Source organism: Corvus moneduloides, chromosome 3, assembly GCF_009650955.1.
Source record: "Corvus moneduloides isolate bCorMon1 chromosome 3, bCorMon1.pri, whole genome shotgun sequence".
Lineage (NCBI taxonomy): Eukaryota > Metazoa > Chordata > Aves > Passeriformes > Corvidae > Corvus > Corvus moneduloides.
Window position 1 is genome coordinate 67,522,348 of NC_045478.1, and position 19,595 is coordinate 67,541,942.

The 19,595-nt window shown below is 41.2% G+C and overlaps 1 protein-coding gene across 7 annotated transcripts; it reads left to right on the forward strand.

The window, feature by feature from the left end:
• The first annotated feature begins 19 nt into the window (after positions 1 to 19).
• IL20RA (interleukin 20 receptor subunit alpha) lies at positions 20 to 18,977 on the forward strand. Of its 7 annotated transcripts, none has more exons than XM_032102061.1 (7): positions 20 to 182; positions 11,048 to 11,177; positions 13,354 to 13,532; positions 14,196 to 14,371; positions 14,530 to 14,674; positions 15,218 to 15,357; positions 17,814 to 18,977. In XM_032102061.1, the coding sequence occupies exons 1-7, from the start codon at positions 104 to 106 to the stop codon at positions 18,723 to 18,725; spliced, it is 1,761 nt and encodes a 586-aa protein (XP_031957952.1). In that variant the 5' UTR covers positions 20 to 103; the 3' UTR covers positions 18,726 to 18,977. The 7 variants fall into 7 exon arrangements, with proteins under 7 accessions (XP_031957952.1, XP_031957954.1, XP_031957953.1 ...); XM_032102063.1 differs by having other exon boundaries at positions 69 to 182; positions 11,048 to 11,163; XM_032102062.1 differs by having other exon boundaries at positions 69 to 182; positions 11,079 to 11,177.
• Positions 18,978 to 19,595: the final 618 nt, after the last annotated feature.

Consider the following 19,595-nt stretch of genomic DNA (forward strand, 5'->3'; position numbering starts at 1 on the left):
TCCTCCTCCCGCCTCCTGCCCCGCCCTGCCCTGCCGGGCCGGCCGGCCCGCTCCCACCCCCTGCGCGGCGCGGGGAGCCCCCGGGCCGGGAGATGTGGCCCCGATGGGCGCCTGGCTGCTGCTGGCGCTGTCGCTGCTGTCGCTGCTGTCGCTGCTGCCGCCGAGCCCCGCGGCGCGCACAGGTGGGTGCGGGTGCCGGCGCTGCCCCCGCCTGTCGCGGTGGGGACGCGCATCCCTCCCGGGCTGGCGGTGCGGGCCGTGACCCCGCACGGCCGAGCTGTGCTCCTTCAGCCCCGGCCGGCCGGCGCCCGGGAGCCGCGGACCGGAGCAGGGCTCAGGTGCTCCCGTGCCGTCCGCCCTGGACAGCCGTGCGTTTGGTGTTCGTGTTTTCGACTGGAGGAGGAGAACTGGGTATTTCTGTAATGTTGCTTCATCTTTTCTTTTTCTCTGTAATTAAGCTGGAATTAGGTTTTACAAAGCTCTGTGTTGATTTGCTGTCAGCTCTAAGTCGATAGCGTGCTCTTCAGATAGTTCTTGTTATACCCATCGCGATAATTCCCCAAATACCTTTGGTGTTTGTAGCTTCCCTTCTGTTTGACAGGCATTATCCTCAAGAGTGTAACTGAGCAGTCAAGAGCTAGATTAAAACAAAAAGGGTAGGGTTTTGGCAGAGATACTCAGCCCGCCTGTTAGTGTCCTGAGTGGCTCCAAGTCCCTTCTCCCACCGGTTGGCTGTATCATATGGTGACAGCCACACATCCAAGCACAAGAGACCCGGAGCAAAAAAGGTGGCAGCTGGAGTGGGTTGTGGGAGCAGCTCAGAGAGCAAAATGTCTCGGCTTGGACAAGGATGTTACCCAGTGGGAATGAGCTTATAAACTGTAGCCTGGAACGTGTGTGCAGGGGGGGGTCCCCTGCTGCTGTTAAAATCATACATTATTTCCTTTTTTTAATATATCTCCTATTATAAAACAGAGCAAGGCTTTGGAGGGATTAGCAGATCTTCTAAGAAACCTACTCTGACTCTGTGATTTTGTTCTTTGCTGCAAGTCTTGCCTCCAAAACTCAATGCACAGAGACAGAGTCTGCTCCCATTTAACTCCACAGCAAAACTTTCCAATCTTGTGAGAGCTGGAAGGCAGTGAGGAGAGTTCTTCATACCCTGAATGCCTTTGAGTACCACTAAGTACTGTGTCCTAGTTACTCTTTTGACAAACTACTCCAATAGGCATCAGTGATTTTGAGTTGCTTTCAGAGGTCCCAATGCCAGCTTCTTTTTAAGTAACTGACCACATTATTTTCATCTTATTTAAGTCCGATGGTCATCAGTGCAAGTGTGGAAAATCTGTACAACTGGCATTCAGTTGCCCTTTAAAAAAAAACTTTAAAATGTGTTTACTACTGGTTTTGATTCTGAAGAAAGTTTAGAAAAATGTCAAGGGGGTTATGCTGCTTTTGTCTAGTGGTTGTTCAAGGAAGAAGGGAATCTGTTTGCACATTCCTGAGGTTTTAGCTGGACATCACTTGAGAGTTTTGTTGACAGTCAGCAATACCAGCATGGAAAGGAGAGCTGTGCCTTCCACTGAAGGCTTAGAGCTTCCATTTTTACCTTTTTCAGCGTGAAACCTTAAATGCTAGTTTAATTCATCCTAGAAGTATTTTGCTAGTAATGGAAGAAATTATATGAAGTGCAGAACCATCATAGCAGTGCTCATGTGCTTTCTCTGAAGGGAAGTGATAGGTAGAGGAGTCCCTTTTGGGTACTTTGATCCAACAACAGAAACTAGGACCCAAGTGCCATGTAATGCAGTTTTGCAGCAGGACTTTGCAGACTCAGATTCTTAGATCTTATGGGATCTGTCCTGTGCCTGTCTCCTTGGGATCTCTTGTCAAGTTCCTTTCTGAACTCCTTAGCAGCAGCATTTAAATGCTAAATTAGAGCTTGACCTTTGCAAAACACCTTTTGTTTTGGCTGTGATGTGTTAGTGGGCATGATTTTATCCTTACTGGATTACATCTACTGTTCCAGCAGCCTCTAACTGCATTCTGTTTTCAGGCCCTGCTGTCTATGAACTGTACTTAATAGACTATCTGAGCAAGGATAAAAATTTCACTTGTCACTGCAATTGGGATTTTTATAAATTGGTGTTTCACTCAACCGTTTAAAAATCTGTACTGTAGAACAAATAAAAAAGTGAAGAAAATGCGAAATAAAATGGAAAATTAATTTTTTAACCATTGGGATCAAGACTGTTCAAGCATGTTCCTCTTTACCACATGGGAGAGTTCAGCAGTTTTTGTGAGGATGTGAAGGAACAGCCTGAATTTTTTACGTGGTAGAATATTAATCCATTAACTTACCAAGCTCTATTTTAAATCCTTCTGCTTGCTTTTAGGGGAGGTTTCCCTAACCGCATTCTTCCGCAGTTAGAGAATCCTTGAAATCTTTGGCCTGTGGAGTCCAGTATCTCTCTTGTAGATCCATACAGAAGAAAGAATGCACTGGATACTATGGTATCTATATCTATACTATGGTGAGGAAAGGGAAATGAGCCTGAATGCTGTACAGCAAAACTAGGAGCATTTTGATTTATTTAAGGCATATTTTACTATTTTCATTCAGGTAAGGTATGTGATTTTGAAGCAAATCTCAATCATTTCCCTTACTGTATTTTTGTGTATATTGTGACACAGTCTTGGAACTGGATTTTTTCTGGATGAAGCTGCCCTTGAAGATGTGCTTCATCCGCTCATGTAGTGCCAAGTACAGGTGGTCCAGTGTTAAAAAGCAAAACCCTGAAATGTATATAATGTAGACAAGGTTTTCTCAGTATAAACATTTTAATCTAACAGACCTGCTCATACTGGGTTGCAGTCCTTGCTGGCATACACCCAGCTTTAGATCCCACTGGATCTGATATGTGGCTATATCAATTACATTTCATATGATGCAACCTTGAAAGCTTCCCCCTTTTGATGTTTTCTAATAGCAGTGTAAGTTGCTTTTTCTGCACTGACATACCTGATTTAATTTACATCTTTCGTATTACACTTTACCATATTTTTACTAATAAACAGTAATTTGAGAAGCAGCTTCAGGCCTTCCTTTAAGCAAATTTCGATGTGTTTTCTTTCACAGTTACTAGAACTGTACTGGAATGTACAAAACATCCCTTTTGATGTTGTTCTGGGAAATACTGGATAAAAGGCTAGCGATAGGAAAAGCAGTGGGGAAAAATTGTAAAACAGAATGATTTTTTGAACTCTCAGCTTGAAAATCTTGTGCATATAATATTTTGTATAACCTAGTACATATCTATATACTTTGCAAGATTGAAATGCATGTGTGTTGGTGATAATCTGTGAGTTTACCAGAGAGGGCATAAAGCTTCAGTAATAAGAATGGAAGTATATGGGGGGGGGGGTTGAGCTCGGTGTTTTTACACAGTATTTCCTTGCTCTCCACTAGTGTGAAGGAAAGAAGAATAAATGTAACATAGAAATAAATAAAAATGGATATTGGCATAAGGAGAACTGCAGTATATGAAGAAGGAGTGGCATGTTGATATAGTTGAAAGGTTCATCCCTACTTTCTCATCTCCAGCTTCCAATATCATGCTAGGCTGTTCTGGACAACACTGCGATCTAGCCCTAGTACTCGGCTTTGCTTATGACTCAACTTGACAAGTTCATATTGCCTGTTAAAGAGAAATGGAAATTGTTAAAGGAGGCAGTTCATTCCATAGAGGGACTTCCAACACTCTTGGGATTTGTGATTAAAGGCCAAACCCTAGATGTGCATTGCAGTTCCTCAGCAAACACTCAGGTCCACCACTGTAGCTGATAACCATTCCTTTCTGGGCCTCTTGTTGTCTAGTGACCTTTATAGTCTTAATTCCAAGACAAGCAAGTGGTTAGGATTACTCAAGTCATTTGTGTGTGTATGGTTCCTGTTTATGTTTGGTTTTATAGTTTTGGCTTGTACAGATTGATTTCTGCTGATTGAGTTCTCCCCGAGAAATGGTATTGATTATCTGCAAAAAAGAGAGAGAAAAACCACCCTTATGAGCCAGCTGAACAAGAGCTCCCATATTTTAAGAGGCTTAACTTGGTAAGAGCCTGAATTTTGGAACTCAGGACCATCTCTAGATAAAAATTTAAAATTACATACAGCTCTTCTCTTTGTACTTGGTGTGCCAGTAACTTGGGTATTGTTCAGAGGCACCGTATTTCTGTTCAGTCTCACACCAATGAGGGGATGCCCCAGGAGTTCTCTGCAAACAGTTCCTTCCCAGAGGCATTGCCTGCGAGAGGTGAGGCCTTACAAACTTTCTGGGAGTGTTGGTCCTTCTTCTGAGATCTCGGGTGCAGAAGAAGGTGTTCGACTTCCATCTTCTTAGGATTGCCTTTCCCTCAGAAAGGAAGGCAAGTGCTCATCCCCCATCAATGCTACATTCAGTCTCCTGTCTGAGGCAAAATGTGGATTGAGAATTGTGGATTTCTCTAATTAAAATTGTTTTGACTCCCAAGAAAAGCATAAATCCCTTTTCTAGAAAAGCCATCAGTAGGTCACAGAGCAACGAGCAACATCTCTTAGGCAATAAATACAATGCTGTTAGTTCTAACTGGACTGTTGTCGCCTAATAGCTGTTAGTCAGTGCTGAATGATGAAAGCCAAACCTAATTTTGGCTCAATTTATATGTAAAAAATAGATATTTTATGTAAAGATGGATTAGGAGTGTACCAAAATGTGGTGTATGGCAATTTGGCTGATAACTGTCGCACAGCATAATTTTTACAATATTTCAAATAGAAAGCTTAACTCTTGGATATTTTGGAAAACAAATGTAAGATGTCAGAGGTATTTTAACTAAGCTTGCATTTTCTTGGCTGTTCGATGTGATTGATCTAAGCAGCAATAAGTGGGTAATGCTAAACATGTTCTAGGTAGAAAAGAAAATCCTCAACATTAAATGCTGGACAGGCAATTTTCAATATTTCATATAATTTCAAAACATCTGTTTTAAAAAACAGCTATCATGTCATGGCATTGTGTCACCATTGGGCTTTTAAAATTAATGTAGCTCTTTTTGACAAAAAATGGTTTTGCATGACAAACTTAACAAAACCTCTTTGCATTTTAAATTAAAAAACAAAATAACAAGAACCAAGCTGGAGCCAAACCAAACCATAAAGCACAAAACACCTCCATCAGATTACAACTCTGAAAGCCTTGAAAGGGCTGTGACTAATTTTAGACAAGCTCACTTTGAATTTCACTCACCTTGTTTGCTTGTTTCAGGCAAGTATTGGTCACTCAGAATTAATAGAAAACATACCTACAGTAACTTTTGCCTGCTGGAGTGCATCAAGCAAATGTGTTTGCAGCAGGGCATGGCGAAGACAGTGGGAGCTCTACTCTTGTACTTACAAACTTGCAATGCAGTGGGAAGAAAATTCAGTTTGTTTTATTTCATAAAAGTTAGCAAAAAGGAATGGATGTCAGCTGCCATGGTCCTCTCCAGCTCTCTCCTAACAAGCCTTCGATGGACTGGGAAGACTTCCTCCTCCTCTCTGAAGTTGGGTATTTCTGGACTGAGTCTGAAATGTTCTTTGACCAATGCTCTCTTTAGAGGTGTTTTTTATAAGTTAGCACATGGTTTGGATAAATAACAACAAGGCTTGACATGGAGGAGGAGAGCCTGTCAGGGCAAGCCATAGCTTCAGTCCCACTTCTGTATCTCCTGTTCTTCAGGCTGTATTTCCACTCACACTCTTTGACAAAATTACCTCCTCAGGCTCCCTGTTTCCAATGGCAGCCTGCCCGTTTCTTGAAAAACAAACCCCATGTGCTTCAGTCTCATCCTTCTCCCACCTTTCCACACCTCTTCCCTCAAGCTTTTCCATCTGCTCCACCAACTGGTTTTCATGCAGCCTTATGCTTCCCTTTCTGCCCATCTTTCTTCCCCGTGTGCCCCCTGTGAACAAGCTGTGTAGGGAGTGACAGGCTCCTCTTGTGGGAGAGCAAAGAGTGTGCTTTGTGGCTAGCTCTCGAGTGCTGTTATGACTTGAACAGGAAATCACCTCTGTGCTCCTCCCCACATTCCCACCAGTGCCGCTCAGGTCAAAGGGTTTCACTAACCTGACTTCATACCCAGCAACACCAGAGTTCCAGCAACCCACCAGGAGAAAGGCAGCTGAGCTGTAATGGCTTCTACGTACCTCTCCTCCTCCTCCTCCCGCTCTTTTTTCTCTTCCTCATTATTCAGTCTGCTGAGTTTGAGTCAAAAAGAATCTGCACAGAGAAAAGCTTTCAGGATCACTTAATTGTTAAGAAGTTTACTCATTTACTTAAATTGTTGCTAAGACAATGAGTAAGTCATAAGTTTGCTAAAGTATATTCTTGGTTTTGCTGGGTTTCCCTTCCTCTGTCTATCTTATGATCTACAATTTTGGCTCAGTCCCCCTGTTTACCACTTGGTGCAGTCCCTCACATTCCTGCATGGCCAGTGCCGACTTGCCTGAAGCTGGAGATGTGCCAGAAAAACCCCAACCCTCTGCTTGTGAGGGACACCAGACATGATGCTAAATGGACATTTACTCTGAGTATGACAAGTTTTATTTTTATGTTATGCTTAGGCATGTGTTTGAGGGACTCTTTTTCACTGAGAACAACATAATCAAAACAGATGAGCTGGAGGAAGGGAAGAGAGAAAAAAATTCCTCAAAAAATAAGAGCAACAGCATAGAAGGAGCAAACGAGATTTCAGAGGAATATGGTTGAAGTCATCCAAAGCTGAACTGTAAGACTAAAGAAGGGCAGTGGTTTAGAGTGTTCATTTTCAGATGCAGTGTATCCTAGATTGATCCTTAATTGCTTGGTGCTTCACTGGTGGCTCTAAGCTACCAGTGGGATAAGGTAAATCAGGGACTCTGCCTGTTTGAAAGGCTGTCCCCTCTCTGAGGTGTGTAAGTGGGAGTTCAATGCATGGCCTTGAAGTGGCAGCTGCAAATGCCAAGGCACAGCTGCAGTGATGCCCACAAATTCGGTACCCAGCACAAAGGTTTCGCTTCCATCAGAGGTGCTACCAAGGGCCACTTCTTTATAAGAAAATACGACCGCAATTGAAGCCAAAGTCTGCGCCATTGTCAGAGAAGCAGTTCCTCTGTTGAATTCTGAGAGGACTGTGGAGGAGAGTTCTTGGGTTTTGCTGCTGTGGCTAGCAAGACTGTTGCAGTAGGGCTCATCTTTCTGTCTTAATGCTTTCCACATCACTCACTGTCTTAAATTTTATCTTACAGTTGTCTAGAGGGTTCTGTGATACTTCTTGCTGTATTTGATTGGATAATTTGGTGTTTGCACCTTTGTGCCATGCCACAGTAAAATGTAGCAGATGATCACTCTACTTGAGAGGGCTACAGTAACCAACAGTGATCACACAAGGAGGCACTTGGATACCAATAGGTCAGCTCTCAGTGAGTCCTCTGCCTTCTCCCCACCCCAGAAATTTTGCCACTGCACAGAAAAAATAATCTAAACTTTTCTATATTTATGTATTTTTATGCTTTGCAGCTGCTGGGTTACCCAACTGAAGTGCAAAGCTAAAAAATCTGTTTAGAGCCAGAGGACATGGGTAGCTGCAGCTGTATTTGTTCTGCAGCACTGCCATTAAACACAGCTGTTTGTCACAGAGGCAGGCAGGGGGACCTCCTAGCAGGTAAAAGACAGATGCACTGAATGGGTAATGGTTGTAACATGGAAAACATGTGTGTTTATCCTTGTGTCTGTATGTATGTGTCTGTATGTGCATGTAGATAGATAGACAGGGCTATAACCAAAACTGAGCTGTGAACTGTACTGACTTCAGCAAGGCAGGTACTTGGCAGGCAGCTCTATGTGATTCAAACTGACCAGGTTTTTAAACATAGCAGGTGATTTCATAAAGAGAAGATGGAGCACCTGCCATGCAGACTTTTACTCATGTGAATAATGTCACTGACGTCAGTGGGGTTTTTCACTCACATGCAAAGGTGTTTTCGGGCTAAGTCATGTCTGTTTTGTAGAGTCTCGCTATAGCTTATTCTAAGATCAGGACTTGGCTGTTCCTTGTGGTGGTGAAGTTTGCAAGTCCATATTATTACGTTAATTCCAGTCCAGATGTCAATCATGAAGGTGTAAACCATGATATTACTCAAGGTTTGATTTACAGCCTTTCCAAAGACAGTAATACGAGTTCCATTTTTTTCCATGCAATAAATAAATAAAGTGACTTAGTTGTACTGGGAACTGAATGACAGCCATTGCTAGCAATCAATGACGCAGACCTAACCTAGCAAAGCAACATGTGTGACTGATTTCTGCTCCTAGGCCAGTACAAACTGAAAATGCTCTATGTGACACCCATGCCATTAATCCTGAAAAATGGAAATAAAATCAGAATGTAACTGGACGTACTGTGTTTAAAGACAAGAAACTGAAAGACTGAAGACAAGTTAAAGGATTGAAACAAGCAGCTGTTGCATATTCTTGAGCCCTTTCCTGACTGATAACCATGGAACATTCAAGCTCTGTGTATAATCTGTTTTCTACACGTGCCTCCTGATACTGCTGATCACCAAATAGCCAGGAAGGAATTTATTCTTAACTCTTCCTGGAGACGTAGGGGAGTATGGTAGTTTTATTCTTGTTTTACACGTGCAGAATTGAGGTAGAACTAACTTGCACGATTTATTGTAAGGGCAGGAGCCTTTAGTAAAGGGGCAAAACCAGGAGTAAAAACCAAATCTCTGCTTTTGCTTCTCATGGAAAGTTAATGGTCTCGTTCCCTCTGTCTTCCAAATCTCACTGAGCTGGGGGTAGCTGGGAGCACAACCAGCAGTGTTGTAATGCTTTAGATCTTGTAAAGATACAGTCTGCGGCTTCTGCATACTGAGATTGGCTCCTCTGCTGCAGTCAGTGTTTCTGTTTTGAAACTTCATTTACCACAGCAGAAACCACACTGGGAGGAGGGAAATTAAAATTTTAAAAAAAAAACTTAAAAAGTCAAAGAGCCAGTTTTACACATTAATAGTTTAAAAATATTTTAATGTAACAGCCAAACGCATTACTCTTGCTACTTTAAAATGTACTTGAGGAATACAAATGTTTTAAAATAAGGGTGGACAAATGTGGAAAGGTACAGGCAAACAACTCTTCAGAAAATCAAACTGTTTTCTCAGCTTTCCTGGGCAGCTTCATCTTTACATTTGGTTTCACTTAAAGCAATTGCAGAGGACATTTATTTTGGGGAAATGAAAACCTTTGATTTTCTAGATTCTGTATCTCCCACTTGGAAGCAAGTGTTAGAGTAAGGCAAACTCCTGGAGAATCTGTTTTGCTGTTTTTACATCCCCTGGCACCCTGGAACTTTTTTTATGTTGTTACAACCAAGTCTATAGTTGTTACAACCAAGTCTTTCTTACAAGCTGACTGTCATGGGATATTTCTGCATCCAAGAGTCAAGGAAATGGGACTTTCTACTTTTTGTAAATAGATAAGCTTGCCCTAAGGACTATACCTGACAAAACTTGTTCTCTGACTAGAAAATGCAAGCTACTGAACACTAAGAGCTAGAGATAAAAGAGAGCAACATTAGAAATACCTTCCATAAACAGTGCTGTGATCTGAAGATACAGATGCACACATATACCACTACAGCATTAATGAGCAGCTAGAGGCTTGGAAGACCCAGAGTTTGCACTGAGACAGTTTAAAGTAATAGGTCTCTATGGAATTGCAAGGAGATTGTTTTAATAAATGTGCTGAAGAGAAAAAAACTTTTACTGTTTAGCTCAAAGACAGATAGGAGTCTGCACATTAATCAGGAAAATGGTGGTGACTTTTGCTTACAAAAGCAGCTACATGTTACATACACAGGAGGATGAACACTATTGCTCTAGTAATAGTGAAATATACTACAAAAAAAACCTAAGGTCTGCTTACGGAAGTAACAGCTCAAGGACTATTCATTTGAACAGGTTCCCACTGTTTGTGTTGATAGATTTTATTTCCCCTTTTCTTTGCCTCATTTTGTTATCTCAAGAACTAGAATTGCATTCCTAGAGGAGGAAATGACAGGGTTTTGAAAAGTCCCGAAAACCCACAGAGTCACATTTTTTCTTCCCTATTATGCTCTTGTGGCTACCTGCAATGGGAAGTGGCAGCTTCGGAGCTGGTCTCGGGTTTGTTCCCCCCGGTGCATGGCAGGAGTAGCTGGGGCGTGAGCCATAACTTTGAACTTGGGATTCTTCCTCTGGGCCCACAGGCTTCTTTTTGCAAGCAATTTAGCAATGCGAGCACCTTCATGACATTTATGAGATTAGTAGTGGGTATTAGAAAGATGTGAAACTGTGTTCTTAAGACAGCCAGATTTGCCTGTTTATTTATTTCAAAATTTCAATGAACAGCAATTTAGATGTGTGACCTACCAGTAGATGTTTGCTTTTGACTTTCTGGAGAATCAAAAGGGGTGGTCAAATGACACTGGGGCTATTGTGAATCATCCAGTCCAATTCTCCAGATTAAAGTCATACTTCAGTTTGTAAAGCTGTGTGTGCAGTAGGTTCTATGTGTATTTTTAAAAAATGCCTGGTTTGTCTTTTAAAAATTCACTCAGATACAAGATGATTCTAATGAAGTATTAAAGGATATTTTTCTAATTTTCAGTGTTAAATTTTTCTTCAATTCGAATGCAGTTACAATTTTTAAAAAGTGTGTCTCTTCTAGGCCAAGCTTTCCTAGTTTTAGCTTCCAGTCCCTGAATATTTCCATGCCAGTGCCCGTCATAAATGGCAAAGTCATTTTTGCTAGAGAAAAAACACACTTGTAAAGATGGAATTTGAGACTGCACTAGGTAGGGACACTTGTAAAAAAATTTCCCATAGCCAAGTACATTACACTTTGAATGCTAAAAAAGGTTGAAATTATGGCCTCTCTTGGCTAAGTTGGAAGTGTATGTATTTGCGGATTCTTAGTGCGTGTTGTTCCTTTCTTATTTTCTTTCTCAGGAGAGTTGTATTGTTCTTTGCCCAACCCTAGGAATGTCCATTTTGAGTCTATAAACATGAAGAATGTCCTTCACTGGTCAGCACCAGAAGGCACAGGTGATGGAGTACTCTACAAGGTGAAGTATGCAGTGTAAGTTGGCTTGTTTATTTTATCTCCCACTGACTTTATTTTAGCATTTTGAATAACAATTTAAAAAAACCCCAACTTCATGCAAGGTATTGCTGATACAAAGTAAAGAAAGAACTAAAGTGTGAGCTAGACTTAAGGAGTGTGGTTTTTAACTTCTACTTCTGGCACTGTTTACTTCACACCAAGTTAGAAAATGTGTAAGGAGATGTTCTTCCTATGAAGGAAGTGTAGGAAGCAACATTCTAATACTATGGAAGCTTTCAGAGGCGTTTCTTCTAAAATGAGACAGAGGGATGAAGAAGGACTGTGCTGGGGACTGGTATCTGTCCACATACGTCCTCTGTAGACGTTTAAATGGAAATGGAGATGTAGTATTTAATACGATATTAATAACACCCAGTGTGTCACTGCTCTTTCCTGACAGACCCACTCCCCCAGATTTTTTTTGATCCAGCAAGCCTTTCTAGGAGAAAATCCACTGATGTTATCAAGCATTGTACAAAACCAAGTAATGTGGTTGGAATCAGGCGCTTACATTGTCAAGGTCTGCACCTTAGTAGGGTGTCAAGGAATTTGCATTGAGAACCAGCCTGCATTTCCTTTGTTCCCGCTGAGAGAGCACTGTGTCATTCTGAAGGGCAGTGATAGAAGTTTGGCTTCTAAATAGGTGTAGCATTGTTGTGACAGATCATGCAATGCTCCCAATCTTTACCTCTAATATTTACACTTCCCTCAATCTCGGAATATTTTCAGATCAACAAAATGAATGTAGATCTCTGGAAGTTTCTTGTACCTTGAGAGTGCTCAGCAGTTACAGAGTGAACGATAATTGTTGTCATGGTTTGGGAACAGTGTTCTCCAATTCAGTAGTTCTGCTAAAAAAATACGGCACCACTTGCTTCCTCTCCACCTCCAGCTGGAAGCACAAAAAGCAAAGATCACAGATGGAGATAAGAACAATTTACTGGAAACAGCAGTGAGATAAGACAAAAAGCAGTGACAGCAGCAATATTAATGATAAAAATATACAAAAGAGAGAGCACAGAGCTCGACCTGACTGCAGCCATGGCACCCAAAACAGCTCCCTCCGGTCTGGACGAATGTTACCACACTGCTCCATCCACCTCGTTTGCTTCACTGGAAAGGAACACCTTTCTTCTTGGAATGGAGAGAGAGTCCCTTTCCCATGCCCTCAGCAATGACAAAAGATGGTATGGAATAACATTAAGATTTTGGCCATGCCCGCATGGCTCCAGGCTCCATCCACTCATGGCTACTGCAAAAAATTCACCCTGTCCTTGACTGAAACCAGGACTATTGTGTAGGAGGTAAAATGTTCAGAGAGCACTGGCTATACTGAACAAAAAAACACTCGTGCCTCTACCCACCCCAGAGAGCAAGGCCTTGGGACAGCTTGAAAATGCTGCTGAGTGATCCTGTCTGGCAGTCAGGCAGAAACGGCCACTCGCCCTTACTAATTAGCAGCCAAAGGGGAGTTCTTAAGGTGAATTTGAGGAGCAGGAGCTTCTGAGCAAATCCAAGCAGGAGTTTTCCAAGGAAATCTTGGTTTGTTCTACCAGTGTATAAGAGCTGGTCAGTACCAAGCATTGTTGGTAGCAGATACATGGCCTTTTTTCAACTAGAAGGGTTTTGAAGTTCATTGTGTTCCAATTGAAGCTTTCTTTGAAACTAGAAAATGAGGCAACAGGCAGGAATGAGTAGTCTCCTGTCATTCATCTTGGAGACCCTGAGCATCATCTGTGTCCATAGTTGAGTCACTGACCATTCTGACAGAACTCTTTGTTTCCATGTAAATAGTTATCCTTTCTCTCTTACTGTGTGTGTAGAATTTAAACTAAAGCTGTGGAGACTGAAGTTGAGAGATCTCTGGTCTGAGCAAGCAAAGCTTGACTTAGATTGGTATCACTAACATCCCACTTAGCTCCATCTGGCTTCTTCTGGATAGGACCTACTCTAATCTATTTTGCATTAAAAACTTGTGGAAGTCTTGTGCTTCATCTTAGCTGAAGTTGGGGTTCCTTGAAATTTCAGATTTCTGCTAAACATGGGAACTGTTTTATCAGCTGTAATAAAGCAGAGAAAATTTTGTTATGAGGTGACTAATATAATGGAAATAGCTTTTGTAGAGCTCCTTTCTCTTTCTTTTTCAATATAGATACGGTGTTGGCAAATGGATTAGAAAGCCAGAATGCAGGAATATAAACAGAACATGGTGTGACCTCTCCAGTGAGACCTCTGACTATGAAGAACAATACTATGCAAGTGTTAAAGCATTCCTAAATGGGACATGCTCTGACTGGATGGAGACCACACGATTCAACCCTCTAACAGACAGTAAGGAGGGCTAAGCACACAGCCAGGCATTCAGTGGCCTTGATTTGTAATGTGTGCTCAGACTGCATGTGCCTTCATAGTGTATGGTATTTTAATTTTAACATGAAGTTACACTTTTTTGCAGTTGTTCCACAGTTATGCTTTTGACAGAAGTGATTGAAATAATAAAATTGGAATTTGGAGATATATATATATATATAGTCTGGTATATACTGAATACTTTGTAATGTTATGGTAAAGCCTTACTCAAGGCAAATAAAAGCTGTGGCACATTCACAGTATAAATAACTCATTTTGAAAAGGCTTTATTAAACCAATCAGTCAGCATACTCTAGAGCCCAATATTTCTTATCTGTGCCAGATAATCTAAGAACCTATTGCTAATTCAGCCTATTTTAGTAAATTGAGTTTCAAGGTTGTTTATCCTGTGAAGTCCCAGGAATTCCTTGGCAAAATTGCAAGTCAGTGTTCACTTTCTCACTATAGAGATCCTCTTAGTTATCTGATCAAACAATTTTTTACCAATATAAGTAAATTATTCAAAGCTCTACTTAAACTCCCCCAAACATGGCAAAAATGTAATATGATCAATTTTTCAAAACTGGTCAAATCAGCGTGCCTCTGCTGAATCTGACTGCTTTTTGTACATGTTCATTTTTCCAGCTAAAATTGATCCACCCATGGTAAGTGTATCTTCTACTGACAAATCTATTTCAATCGTTCTGACTGCTCCTGAGAAGTGGAAGAGAAGTCCTGAGGAAGAATCCGTATCTCTGCTTCAGGTGTATCCTGGCCTACAGTACAACGTGTCTGTCCTCAACAAAAAAACAAGGAAGCGGGTAAGCTTTGACAAGGTTGAATGTTGATTGCATTTGGAAAAAAGGATGCAGCTGGCAGCTCTTAAAGTATCATTAATCTTTCTAGAAAATGTGTATGTGTGACCTTTCTGTAGCTGAGGAGTTAAAGGGGAGAAAAATATTTTTTTAATGTCTTCCAGTGGTTCTTCTCCATCAACAACAACACCTTGGTTGTGCCCTGGTTAGAACCTGGAACAGCTTATTGTGTCAGTGCACAGATACATGTCACCACACCAGTTTTGGACAGCAGCTTTTCCAAAGAACATTGCATTGCTACATTGAGAGGTATGTGTAAGGTGGCAAATTAAGAAAAAGAAGATGCAAGTTAGAAAAAATAATGGTGATTGAATTAGTGAGTTTTTTATGTATCCATTTTGAGAGTGATAATTGGCATGGTTTCTTCCTCCTCTGTGCACTTGTACCAATGAAAAAAACATTGCCTCTAATAACACATAGCTGGGACTGTCTGGAAGGTACATCAGTACCTCTGAAGAAAAGTATCTGCATTCTTGGAGTTTTAGTGCATGGAGAATGCTTTTTTTCCTTGAATGAGATTTGGGAGTGGCAGACCTGGGTCAATCTGAAGTTAGCAGCAGTAGAACCTAAGGGAGGGGTTGTTGTTTCTTTTTACAATTTAATTCATAATTTAGACAATAATAAACATCGTCCTGTAGCTCAAATATAATTTTTTTTATTTCCTGCAAATTCCTTGTTTATCTAAAACATCTGCATTCAGTATCCAAAAGACAGTGTGGTGAATGCACATATTACTGTCTACATGCATGAAAAAGTTGCCCGTTGCAATGAAAACTTTTGTTTTATTAACAGATAAAACAGAAGACGAGACTATAACAATCACATTTGGATATGTTATGCCTACCATGCTGGCTCTCCTTTTTATTTCTGTGATATGCTATTGTGTGCACAAGTATATTCACATCCACAAACAAAAACATCCAACAAACCTGGTAAGTGTCTTCTGTTGCAGGAGCTCACTGCCAGCCTTGGCACTCACAGCAGAGCTGTGTGTTTTCCAGGGTTCCAAGCAGTCTTGGAGGAAACCATGGCTAGCTCCAAATAAAAGCTCTAGTTGCCACTGAGATCAAGAGAAGAAAACCACATTGAGGGTTATTAAATGCAAGATAAACAGAGTAATTACTCAAGTTTTCAATGATCAGAACAGAGCTGTTGGTTTGGGAAGAGTCATTGCCTTAAGCAAGGTCTGGGGTGTACTAGGCAAGGTCTGTCAGGATGTCAGAACTCCATAAATTTATCTAAGATGAAGCACTGTGTAAATTCAGTTGGAAAAAAGTTATTAATTTGTTGAATTCAGAAACAAGAAGGGAAGACAATTAAGCAGTATGGAAACACCATGATGTTTTCTTGGACTATTACTGGGTGTTACCAGATTTTTCCACTTAATTGTGACGGATTTATCGCGTGTTTCATACAGATAATTTAACCTGGATTTCAAGAATACTTCGAAATACTGTACCATTTGCTAGCACCCAAAAATGTATAGAAAAACACATGCTGTTATTTAGACAGCCCAAATACACTTTCTGCAAAAAATGTTCTCAAATTTCTTAGCGCTGCAAAGTTTGTTGATTTTTAGAAAGAACACATAAAGTCTATGAAATGTTACTGGTTTCCAGCTCATGAGGTCAACAGAACTTTCTCACCGGTATCTTTAAGCAAGTTGCTCAACCATAGGCATGCAATTATAATAATGAATAAAGACTTCAATGTTAATCCAATCTGCGTGACACCGTGGGATGGGAGATACAAGGGAGTTGGTTTCAACATGCTGATCTTGCTGAAGAAGATTAGAGCAGTGCAGGAGTGACAGGAGAAGTCTTCACAGGTGGACTGTGGGTTCAGAAAGGCTCAGAAGGAGTGGAGCAGCTGCTGCTGCAGTCAGATGTGCATGGAAACATCTGCGCTTGATGAGGCACTGCTTTTATTACAGAACCGTGGAATCACAGAGTGGTTTGGGTTGGTAGGGGCCTTCAAAGGTGTCTAGTTCAGCCACTCTGGCGTGGGCAAGGACACCTGCCACTAGATCAGGTTACTTAAAGCTCCATCCAACCTGACTTTGAGCACTTGCAGCTATGGGGCATCCACAGCTTCTTGGGAAACCTATTCCAGTGCCTCACCACACTCACAGTAAAGAATTTATTCCTTATATCCAGTCTAAATGAACCCTCTTTCATTTTAAAACTATTGTCCCTTGTCACTACAGGCCCTTGTAAAAAGTCTGTCTCTGTCTTATTCTTTACGCTTTATCCCTGGGATGTGGGGCATGGTATGGGGAGGTAGCTCGGTCTCTTGGGGAGCTAACAGGACAGAACTCTTTAAAATCCAAGAACATGAAGGGCTACCTAGTGAAAAATTCCCCCTCAGTAGCAGACTAAACTCTTAACTCCTGGAGTTTTTTCTCCAGTAAAGATGTAATGTCAATGTTGGGAATTTTTTTTATGTTCATTGCACTTTTTAATGACCATCTTGGAGCTTCGATTTTATTTCTCCACCTCTGGAGTCAGTCAATGTTAAGGTAATGAATGAATATTGACCTGATATTTTAATGATGCTCTGGATTTCCCAACATACAGACTATTCCACATGTGCACCCTGTGTGGCTGGGGGGACGTGGAATAAGCCGTTTGTTTTGGTCCAGCACTTCTGTCCTGTGGGACCTTTCAGACTACTTGGTACATCAATTAATGGTCTCAGTCTTCCATTCAAGCTTGAAAACACTGAAATGCGGCTTCTGGTTGTTTTTCCTGTTCACTCCACCAGTGCCCATGTGTTCCTGTCATTTCAGGAAGATCGCTATTGTTTAATTCGATGATTTTGCAGAGAGTCACAGAAGCAGCCTGTGGCAGACTGCACAGTGCAGGCTCCGTAGACGGTGCTTCAGCCTGATGTGTAGCTTCCTCTCTGAAAGGAAACCTGCTACTAATTTATTCTGTGTCAGCCAGACGTTAACATGTTACCTGACACCGCTTGTGGGAACTGGTTGTGACGACCATTTTCTCTTCACTGGTTAAAAGGAGTGGAATATATTCGGTAATCTTTGATCCGAGAAGACAACTGGTGTTTTTTCCAAAGTCACATGAGTTTATGCTGGTGGAAACAAATCCCATATTTGACACAATGGTTCTAACCAATATTTTGACATGGGGAAGGTGAGGAAAGGGATATTAAAACAGGTCATAATATAGTTTTACTTTAGATAGAATAAAAAAAGGGAGCATATTGACACTCCTGAGTGTTTATGTGGTGAACTTTCTTCTTCTCTAAATTGAAATAGCCTCCTAATAAGGTCGAACATAGCCTTATATTTTAAGAATATAAGGTGGTATAAGAAGCAGCAAGATGGTATTTTTATTATACTTCACTCAAAGTATTTCTTACTTTCCAGGTATGGCAGTACACTGACAAATGCAAGGAACGGGTTTTCATACCAAGTGAAAAAATAGTTCTCAACCTTATCACTGTTAATGGGGATGACTGTAAGGAATCCAGCCGTCTATCAGAAAGGAAAAGTCCCCAATACTGCGCTGTTTACAGTGCCACTGAAGGGAAGGATTTGCCTTCTAAACAACTGCTGAAAGCAAAGTATTTGCTTGGTATTTCACATGAAGAGATTTCACTGAAAGAAGATACTTCAGTGGAAGGGGACCAGACTGGACACTGGACATCTCATGGCCAGTCTGGAACACAGAATACTTGGAAAGATAAAAATCCAGCGGTAGTAGAGTATGAACATGATGTAAGGGCTGAAGGATTCACTCCTGGTCAGAAACTAGACAAGAAATGTTCTGCCCCCAGGGGACTACAGGGTGAGCCACAGATTGCTTTGGGGGACTTGGCTGGTATGGAAACAGGACAGCCATATTCCCCCCAACTGGAGATAAGGGTAGCAGACCTTTGTTTGGGACAGAAAACAGAGGAACTTAATTTGCAGGTGGTTGATGCAGCACATGAATTGCCAGGTGAGACCCATATCAACTTGATGGACCTGGATACTGAAACATCTGGGCAGACATCCTATCATCAGCTGAAAGAAATCACACAGGGCCTCACAGAGAAAGGTGTGCAGACCACATTAGTTGATTGGGATCCTCACAGTGGAAGACTGTATATTCCTACCTTGTCCAGTGTTGAAAATCAGGTGTGTGGAGGAGTATTCAAGTGTGATGATCCTGACAAAGAAGGAATTTTGCTCAGACTGTATGAGAAACAGGTATCTGGTGAATCATCTGAGGACCAAAAAATGTATCTCCTGCGGTTCAAGGAACAATGGGGACTTCACATAGAAATGGAAGACTGAAAAGTAATTTTCTAAAATATTCAAAAATGCAAAATCTTGTTTATTTTGCTAAAGAGAGTGATAGGCTCAGGGGAACAGACTTAATGTGCTGAAATTTTTGGAACCATCTCGGTCGAACAATTTATATGTTATTCATAATGGTTTCCAGATGTGATATAAATGATTTTGACATCAATCATAAACCTCTTGTGTAAAATATGATTGTTGTGAGGCTATATTCTTTTTTTAAAAATAAAATAATTTTAAAATAAAGAAGTAAAAAGAAAAAAATATTTTAAAATAAATATTTTTACAGATGATGCTTCCACCTTGCAATTCCTGCAAAAACAAATTACTAGCATTTAAAAGCACTTATTTTTAGAGGCAAAATCCAAACAAACCAAAAATATTGGAAAAATTGTAGGACAAAGGGGTTTGGTGAAATGCCTGTAATCTTACTGGCTGGACCATGCCTTGTCCTGCCTCAGACAGCAGGCAGCAGAGCATCTGTCGGGCTCTGCCCTGCAAGTGTCTGTTCCTCTCCAGTGACTTCAGTGGCAGCGTGGCAGGGCCAGCTCAGAGGGAGAGGTCTGCCCCAGACACATCATTGCTTCAGACACTCCACACCTGATAGGGCACACCAAGAAAGGCTTCCTGCGGGCTTGCTTTTATTGCCTGATGTCCTGACCAGCACTTCTGATGCAAGTTCACTTTGTCTTCATGTCGTGTGACATTTAGGATAGCAAAATTACAGGACATTCTAGAAATTACTTACTAGGGCAGATGGCATTTTCCTTTTCAAAACTTGTCACTTTTTCACTTACTGAATCTTTATTTTTCCTCCCAGTACACAAAAAAACCTCACAGTAATGATTTGTTTGGTTTTGAAGA

Bases quoted from the DNA above. Each gene is read 5' to 3' on its own strand.
- IL20RA (XM_032102061.1), top strand. From the start codon at position 104: ATGGGCGCCTGGCTGCTGCTGGCGCTGTCGCTGCTGTCGCTGCTGTCG. The intron at 14,372-14,529 runs GTAAGCTTTGAC...AATGTCTTCCAG, and splicing joins ACAAAAAAACAAGGAAGCGG to TGGTTCTTCTCCATCAACAA. The intron at 14,675-15,217 runs GTATGTGTAAGG...TTTTATTAACAG, and splicing joins TTGCATTGCTACATTGAGAG to ATAAAACAGAAGACGAGACT.